This window comes from Molothrus aeneus, chromosome 2 (assembly GCF_037042795.1).
Source record: "Molothrus aeneus isolate 106 chromosome 2, BPBGC_Maene_1.0, whole genome shotgun sequence".
In the NCBI taxonomy this organism is placed as follows: Eukaryota; Metazoa; Chordata; class Aves; order Passeriformes; family Icteridae; genus Molothrus; species Molothrus aeneus.
Window position 1 is genome coordinate 5,367,973 of NC_089647.1, and position 8,886 is coordinate 5,376,858.

At 49.3% G+C, this 8,886-nt stretch overlaps 1 protein-coding gene across 2 annotated transcripts; it reads right to left on the reverse strand.

Annotated features, from left to right (window-relative positions):
• Positions 1 to 7,839, reverse strand: ACP6 (acid phosphatase 6, lysophosphatidic). Of its 2 annotated transcripts, XM_066568297.1 has the most exons (10): positions 7,640 to 7,839; positions 6,118 to 6,249; positions 5,894 to 6,024; positions 5,178 to 5,257; positions 4,364 to 4,451; positions 2,794 to 2,926; positions 1,961 to 2,064; positions 655 to 750; positions 290 to 455; positions 1 to 175 (listed from the first exon to the last, which is right to left on the reverse strand). In XM_066568297.1, exons 1-10 carry the CDS (start codon positions 7,832 to 7,834, stop codon positions 35 to 37), a joined length of 1,266 nt encoding a protein of 421 aa, XP_066424394.1. In that variant the 5' UTR covers positions 7,835 to 7,839; the 3' UTR covers positions 1 to 34. The 2 variants fall into 2 exon arrangements, with proteins under 2 accessions (XP_066424394.1, XP_066424402.1); XM_066568305.1 differs by lacking the exons at positions 5,178 to 5,257; positions 6,118 to 6,249; positions 7,640 to 7,839 and having other exon boundaries at positions 5,894 to 5,994.
• Positions 7,840 to 8,886: the final 1,047 nt, after the last annotated feature.

Genomic DNA, 8,886 nt, shown 5'->3' on the forward strand with positions numbered 1-8,886 from the left:
TTGTGACAATAAACTAACTTTAATTTATAACTAATTATGAGTTAGTTTCCCAACTCCTGTCCACTTTGCAGCACAGGCTGCTGTGCTTCTCTGGAGTGAGCGAGTACCGTGAAAGAACTTCCAGAAATTCTTCGAGTGAGCAGAGACCTGTTTTACAGCCTTTCACCACTTGCTCCTGCAAGGCAAAGAGACAGAATCACAGATATTGTGCACTGCCAAAGCTCTTTTTTGCTGCATGGTGGAACCACAAGCCCAAGATTTGTAGGAGGGACTTGCCACAGGATCTCACCTCTCCCTGGTAGGTCACGCGCACAAACCACTCCTTGGAGCACCGGTGCTGGTACAGTTCCAGGGTCACATCAGCAGCATAAGGTGGCCACTTGTTATCAAAGGTGCCCAGTGCCAGCAGGAGAGGAATAAGAGTGGAGTCATGAGAAGCATAAAGGAAGAGCTTTCTGGAAGAGAAATAGAAAGGAAAAGACAGACCTGGAATGTCAGCTGTGTTCCTCCATGGATAGGCAGTAGCACTCATGCTTTTTTTAGCAGGTGAGCACTCCTTTTAATCCCCCACATTCAATGTCTTTCTGGACCAGTTTTTCACAGTGCCATCAAGTTAGAATTTATAACGATTAGAGGAGGAGTTCTGTGCTGTACCTGGCCTTTTCAGCTGGATTTGAGGGATTTATTGCTGCTTTAATGTTCTTCTCTAAGGTATTGAACAGGAGGCCAATACTCATCTGAAGCATTTCTCTAGAAAAGAAGCAGAAATAAATTTACTAGTTTTAAAACTTTCACACGGTTATACATGAAAACTTGAGAACCTGCTTTTCTCTTATGATTTGATCACCTGCACTGAGTGTAGCTAAGAACTATTAAATGCAATTAATATGGCCAATTTTTAGTTCACCTGTTGTACAGTCACCACTCTACTGTGACTGCAGAATGGGAGAAGAGAGGTGTTAACAAGCAGTCTCATGAGGTGTGGCCATGTAAATGACAATCTAGAAACTCTTGGATTGTTCTCTAGACTGTTTTGTTTCCCTGGTATGGTTTTTTGAGTGCATGGGTTTCAGCTAGGGAAGATAACTGCTGCAAAACAGCAGCTGAAGTGGTTGGGGTCTTTGGTGAGGAGAGGCAGGATTCAAGAAAGTGGTTGTTGTATTTAAAAAGTAGATTAAAGAAAGAGATGATCTTTATACAATATCTGGTGGGAAGAAACTCCCTCTACCTAATGAATACATCAGTGGAAATGGAAGATGTGTGTGACTAACTCTCCTGGGTGTTGTGGGAATGGGATCAATCAGTCTTTCATTACCTGAGATCTCTAATACATGGTAAAGACAGTCCTATACTACCACCTGAGAAGAGCTGGTGAATGTGGCAGCTGCAAATGAATCTGAAAGGATAATGACTGCTAGGCTAGCAACTCAGCCAGCTTTTACAAACAACTGTGGAGGAGGTAATTAGCTGCACGTAGCAGCAGATTCTCTCTGCAAGTAGTTACATGTGTGCAGGGCCTGGCATCACTTTTTCCGCTAGCGCCAGCGCTTCTCAGTCGAGCTGTGCAGGTGCCATCCCTAGGATAAGCTTCCCAGGCTGGAATTTGGACTGTACTTGTGCAACTTCAAGGGCAGCCTCAGGGCATGGGCTGGAAGCATCTCCTCTTTGCTTTTGCTTTTGCCACTGGTTCACTTAAACCTCTGTGGCAACTGAGGCCTTCACTGCCGACCTCAGTGGCATCCTGGTCTCCTCACACTCCTCAGTGTGCACTCCTTTTTCCTAGGGCTCAGGGTGCTGAACTTTACATTGAGATGGGTGAGGCACAAAACTCATGAGTGGGCTCTGGTGAGGGAATGCAGCAGATGGGAAAGCATTTCTGTCTGCTGAAGTAAGCTGGTTTAGCACATCCACCCTAGGTAAGACAGCCACTAAGGCCAGAGGCATGGACACAGGCAATCACCTGGAACAACTGTCTCCCAGAAGGAAAAGCATGGAGTCAACACATCGGCGCTCCACTGTCTGCTGGAAGCTCTTCAGCACAGGGGAGCTTGGCAAATTGTGTGCCTGGAAGGAGGAATACAGCAGAGTGGTAGGGTTTGACTCTTTCTGAACCCAGCCTGAAGACACATGGATGGCTGCCCACAGAAAACAGCTGCTCGTGTCACACCATTTGTACTACAGTATTGTACTGTGATCCTCATGTGAGGATTTTTGGGATGGTTTTAAACATACAGACTTGCTCTGTGTACCAAAAGGATGGATGTTTGTTCTTAAGGATCCAGTTCCATGGAGAGTGTAACACATTGAGCCATTCAGCTGGCAGACCAGTTATCATTAGCTCCAGCAAAAAAGAGGCACTAAGGAGGAGTAGAAATGTGCCCAACTTCCTTCCAGTAGCAGAAGCAGTCTGGCTCACAGGTAGTGTGCTGGAACTGGGATTAAGATGACTGTTAAGTGCTGAGTGCCAAAAAAGGGAAAGCACTTTATAATGGGGAAGCAAGCCCCAATGTCTCTATTAGCTCTACATTACACTTGAAAGAAATACTTAGAGGAGTGCAGGGAAGAGGTTTGGAGGCTTGCTGTCCCTGGATTTCAAGGTACTGGAGACAAGTCTTCATCCATCCCACAGCAAGGCTGACCCCACAGCCTGCTTTTTTTCAAAAGGCCATGCTATTTCTATAAGCATTCTGGGTTGCATAGAAAGCTACTGGAGTGCACATTAGTATCTGTGGGTGCTGGCACTGTGATTTCCTCCATGTACATGGTAAGGGGATGCAGAAAGGCTCGGCTCACCTGCTCAGCAGAAATGTTATCAAGGAGGACAAAAAAATCCACAGACTCATCATCATTAATGCACATACTCTTCTTAATTTTTTCCAAGTCATCACAGACACCTGGCTGGTGCATAGCTTTCTCTGACCTATCCCTGTAAAGGAATTAAGAAAACCAAAAATTTTTCACACAGCAGGCTTTCTATCTTTTGTTTTTCTCATCACCCAGCCCAGTGGAGTTCTCCCACATCAGTAAGGGGCAGAAGAGAAGCACTGCAGTATACTGAGGCATTCCTGATGTTGGGATTCTGAGCTGCAGAAAGGACAGAGGCTGTATCCAGATTTCAAGGATCAGAGCTGGCTCTCTGCTCTCCCAAAGGCAGGAGGAAAAATTAAGATGAGATGTGAACACCCCAGAAGTGCCTCCCATAAGCAAGGACTGTGTATCAGCTAACAGATCTGGTCATACTGGAACAGCACAGGTCTGTGTCTTCAGGGAGTAGCCTTTAACTGCCTCATGAAAGAAGCAGCTTTAAACTGTCTGCTGTATAGCGTGGGAAATGGGAAACACCTAGATACTCGCTTGTAGCTTAAATCCAACTTTTGCTTTGTTAGAACCCATTTGCATCTTTATGCTGCTTTAAATTTTATTTTAAAGAATTTAGCTGAGAATATCCGTGCTGGCCATTGTACTCCCTAGATAGTCTGCAAGCTGAGGCAGTGCTTAGTGCAGCTCAAAACATCTACCTTGATATGGTCACAAAAGGTGCAGTTGGTGGGCAGAGGGGGGCAGGGAGCAGCAGACCCTGCAGTTTACTCCTTTTTTGGACAGGTGACGTTAGTCAAGGAGGCTGAATATGCAGCTTTTAGGGACTGTCACCTCACCACTGTCTAGATCAATCCTTTGCCTGCAGAGTTAAGCACTGCACAGTGAGCTCTTGCAAGTGAATTCTGAAAGCTCTTGAATTTTGGGCAAAAATATGCTAATGTACAACCCAGCCAAAGTGTAATGTATCTGCCTCTCTTTTTCATTTTCTGCCCTGTGCCCAAACCTGGCACAGGCATTTCAGAGAACTTGACTCCACAAACATGAGTGTTCTATGTAGGATCTTCCTTATTTCACTTCATTAGCCTTCATTAAATGTGTCAAGGCTGAGTATGTTTCAGTTTCTTCAAGGTATGAATGTGACGGGAGTGCTGAAATAACCCCCAGACCAGAAGCTGAATATAAAAAGGAGGCCCAATATGTTCACACTTGAAAGGCTTGTTAAGAGATGTAGATGACATTAATTCTGCCCTGCAGCAATGCTACAGACTAGCTGTACATTAGCTAGTAATGAATGTTTGCTAGACACAGACTAAATTAAACTGGTCTTTCAAGGAAAAGTCTCTATTTTATTTTCTTCTGCTGCCACTGCCTGGTGTATAATTCCGCTTACCAAGTATTTTATACAACTAGCTAACCATTCCCAAAGAACAGTAAGTGGTAGGGAAAGAAATTGGAAAATGGGAAGAAAATGTGCTGTTGTAAATGACTACTGCTGAAACAAAACAGCAGTGAAATCATACAGGGAGATATTGCTGGCAATTACCTGGTCAAGTCTTTCAGGCGCGGGCAGTTCTGGTAATTGGGGTAGAGCATTTCAGAGCATGCTTCATCAGTGACAATGACAACAGGTCCTGTGGAACAAGAAGGAAGTTTCTGTGATCAGTAGTGCATCTGTGTTTCTTTAGACTGCTTTATAATCACTCCCACAGTCTTTGTGCTCAAGTCCAGTGTTATCAACTAGCAATTTCCCCCGAGCTATCACCTGCAACACAAGCCACTGTACTTGTTTCTGTGCATTTATTTCCACAGGGATGCCTGCTGTGCACCTTGTAAAGCTTCCCAGTTGTGTGTTCATTTTTCTCAGTGCCAAAAATTACTCTCTGTGTCATGAAGTGTAAGGAGCTCTGGCAAGTCACTTCTACTTGTTAGTGGAACTGAATGTGGAAGGAGCAGATGTGAGATCTTTAAAATGCAGAGCGTATTTTTAGAACAAGTAGTTACCAACTGTAGGATACAGGTGAAAGTTACTCCAGATACTGAACTTGTATCCAAGACACTTGGGTTTCCCTGAGAAACCTTTTTCTGATGTGTGAACTTTTTGCCTTCTTGATTTTGAAGAGGGTTAACACTAACCTCCTCAGCAGGTCTGAAAGAGCAGCAGAAAGATATGCAAAGAGAGGGAACAAGTGACAAGCTGGTAAAGAATCTACAGGACCAGGAGAACTGAGGAAGGGAGCTAAGAGCAAAGAACCGAGGAAGAAGTAACAAGTAGGAGCCAGAGAGAGTTAGGATACAGAAGGTGTGAGCATCTAGGGAAGACTAAGCAAGGAAAGGCACTATTCAGAAGTCTCCCCAACCTTCATTCTGCTGTTGGTACAGCCCAGCAAGCACACAGCGTGTGGACTCCAGATTCCGGAAAATATTAGTGGAACGGATGCTGAAAGAGAGAAAGCAGTTTGTGAGGCAGCACTTTCTCCTTCATGTTAACATGGCTGCAGCTGGGGAAGGTCTTGCTGGAACTGAGGATTCCACCATGGCTTTGGAAATCTGTGTAGGACTCATCTTTTGTCACTGTAGATATCTTAGGTATTCACCTACAATCTGAACGCCCTTTAACTGCATGTCAGAGATAGTGGAGATAAACTGGCACTTCTCTGGTGTGATTTTTTTATCTCATCCTAAGCCAGATGCTCTCAGCATTACTGATGTGAGCAGCAGGGGTTGCTTCATCTCACTGAACTTCAGCTGTTTGCAGTGAGTTAAAGTGCTCCAGAAATGCCTGTTTCTCTTCGCTCACCACAAAAGTGCATAACAGCACTGCCAGTGGCTCAGCCTAGGTGAGATGAATCTGCCCCTGGCATCACTCTCAGGACTGCTGGGCAATTGGATGCTTTGTATCATGAGTGATTTCTAGTGCAGGCTCTGCAGGCTGAGCAAAGATGAAGGCCTAGGGGGGCCAGATAGTTTGCTATGGGGTGAAGAAGGATATGCTAGCCAGAGTTTTTCCTATCACAAGGCTACTGGTTAAGAGGCAGGGAGAAAGGAAGGTCCAGGAGGGAACTGAGAGACTCACAAGACCTCAGCAGGCTTAAATGTTGGTGAAAGAAACTGGACTTCTTCCATGTAGTTCCTCCTCAGCTGTTCGCCCAGGGTGAACATCTGCTGCATCCCCACACAGGTCAGCTGTCCTGCGACTGCACCACCCTAAGAGCAAAGAGAAGGAGAGGTCTCCAGTGGACCATGGAAATCAAAAAGTCTACAGAGGAAAGAGGAATCCACCAGCAAATATACTCTCACCTTAAAAACAGTCTTACAGTATTCCTCATCCAAGAGCGAGGGAGGTTGAGGTCCTCCATTTAGGTCTGTCACCATGTAATCAAACTTAGTCTTAGGAGGTACATCTAAAAGAGTGGGATGCCATTCCACCCGCTTCAAAAACAAACAAACAAACAAATGGTTTCAGTGGAAACTTTCAAGAGCATTAAACTAAAGTTGGAGTGTTACAGTGTGCTGGCTTGCCAGCAACACAACACGGAGACAAAGGGATCTCTTTACACAGCTCATAGAGAAATGAGAGCAGTGCTACTCTCTGGATTTGCAGATGTGATGTGCAGGAAATGCAGTACTTGCTTTACTTCCCTTACAGGAGAAGAATCTGTAGGAAGTCACAATTGCTGCTCTTTGTTACACATCTAAAAGCTGCTACAGGAAACTACCTGAGCTAACCCCTGCTGGCTCCCCAGGCCACCTCAGTGGAAGCTGGGGAAGCCAGATCCCTTGTGGTAACACTGAGGCATGAGCCACACCTTTGCTGAGCACCTGTTCTGAGGTGCACAGCTTGGCCTTGGAATAAAGTCCCGGGATGCCCATCCCTGTATCCTGCCCCTGAGGGCTTCCGGTAGTTGCAGCAATTGTTCCCTCTGCTGTCATCTGTCACACTAATGTGCTATTGCTGTTCTACTTTAAAGAATCACAGAATTAATTAGGTTGGAAAAGACCTCTGAGATCATCAAGCCCAACGTGTGACTGAGCACCACTGTGTCAACCAGGCCACAGTGCCACGTCCTCCAGTCCTTCCTTTAACACCTCCAGGGATGGGGACTCCAACACCTCCCTGGGCAGCCCATTCCAATGTCTAATCCCCCTCTTTGTGAAGAAATTCCTCCTAATGTCCAACCTGAACCTCCTGGGGCACAGATTAAATAAAGACTGTCTCCTCTCATCCTGCCACTTATTCCCTGGGAGAAAAGCCTGACCCATAACTGGCAACAACCTCTTTTCAAGAAGTTGTAGAGAGTGATAAGGTCACCCCGAAGCTTCCTCTTTTCCAGACTAAACACCCCCAGCTCCCTCGGTGGCTTCTCTTAACTCTTGTGCTCCAGACCCTTCCCAAGGTCCGTGGCCTTTCTCTGGCCTCGCTCCAGCACCCCTCAATGTCCTTCCTGAACTGAGGGACCCAGAACTGGACAGGGATGATCCCTGCCCTGCTCCTGCTGCCCACGCTACTCCTGCTCCAGGCCAGGGTGCCATTGGCCTCCTCGGCCACCCGGGCACATCGGGCTCACTTCAATCGCTGCCAAGCAGCACCCCCAGGCCTTTTTCCACTGGGCATCTTTCCAGCCACTCGCGGCATGGGCTGCAAGCTCCCACATTCCGCCGCTTTCCCCTCGGAAATTACTCTCGGTATCGCTTCGGGAAGGGGAATAAACGCCAAACCACCAGGGTGCCGGGAGCAAGGCAAGAGCTCAGCGGCAGGCACGCCGCCGGCTCGGGGCAACTCCGCACCACCCTGCCCCGACCCGTCCCGTCCCGAGCTCACCGGCTCTGGCCCCGGGATCGGTCGCAGCGGGGTGCGCGCCCCGTGCCGGAACAGAACCTGCACCAGCCTCAGATCCAGATACCGCCGCCGCCCGGCCTCGCTGTCGCCCCACTCGGCGGCCGCCGCCGCCGCCCGCCGCCGCTGCGTCCAGGCGGCCAGGCCACCCAGCACCCACAGCCGGACCCCCCAGCCCATGGCAGCCCCGCCGGCCCGGCCGCACCGCGGGGAACGGTGGGAAGCGCAGTCCCCGGCTGAGCCCCGCCTGGAAACGAGCACGGACGAGGACCAGGCGGGGACTGCGGCTTCCGGCGGGCGCCGCGCGGAGAACCGTGCGGCGCTGGGCGGGACGGGCCGCGCTCCCGCCCCGATGGGGGCACGGCCGTCGCCCGAGGCTGCCGGCATCCACGTGCCTCCGCTCGCCGTTTGCATTTCGTTATCTTCCCTGGGGCCTCGCGGGGTGCCAGTGTGCACAGTAACCCCGTGTAGCGTTCCAGGCTCGGGGAAGAGTGGCTGGAAGGTGGCCCACTGTAAAAGGACCTGGGGCGCTGGTCACAGCGATTGAACTGAGCCAGGTGTGCCCAGGTGGCCAAGGAGGCCAATGGCACCCTGGCCTGGAGCAGGAGTAGCGTGGGCAGCAGGAGCAGGGCAGCGATTGCCCCTCTGTACTCGGCCACACCTCGAACGCTGTGTCCAGTTCTGGGCCACTCACTTCGGAAAAGGCCTTGAGGGGCTGGAGCGAGTCAGAGGAAGGGTCTGGAGCGCAAGTGTTGTGAGAAGGCGCTGAGGGAGCTGGGGGTGTTGAGTCTGGAGAGAGGGAGGCTCAGGGGGGACCTCACTGCTCTACAGCCACCCGAAAGGACGGTGCGGCCAGGGGGGGTTCGGTCTCTGCCTCAAGCTGTGCCGGGGAGGTTCAGGCTGCACATTCAGAGGAATTTCTTCACACAAAAGGTGATTAGATATTGGGATGGGCTGCCCAGGGAGGTGTTGGAGTCATAATCCCTGGAGGTGTTTCAGGGAGCAGGGCAAGGGTGAAGGAGAAAGAGGAGGGAGAGGATGGTGGCCTGCACAAAGGCCAGAGGGAGGAGCCGCTGCAGGTGGTGTGAGGCTGGCAGAGACGCCAGAACCTGCAGAGCAGGGATTTTGGTCATCTCCTCGTTTCTTTCAAAGCCCTGCAGTTCTGATAGGGTTGCCTCAGTTTTCTGAGCTTAAGAGTATGTGAAACACAGAGGCACAACAAAAGCAAAGAG

Coding starts and splice junctions, on each gene's coding strand:
- ACP6 (XM_066568297.1), bottom strand. CDS start 7,834: ATGGGCTGGGGGGTCCGGCTGTGGGTGCTGGGTGGCCTGGCCGCCTGG. Junction 6,250..7,639: donor CGATCCCGGGGCCAGAGCCG/GTGAGCTCGGGA, acceptor TTGTTTTTGAAG/CGGGTGGAATGGCATCCCAC. Junction 5,258..5,893: donor TTTAAGCCTGCTGAGGTCTT/GTGAGTCTCTCA, acceptor TCTCTCTTTCAG/CATCCGTTCCACTAATATTT.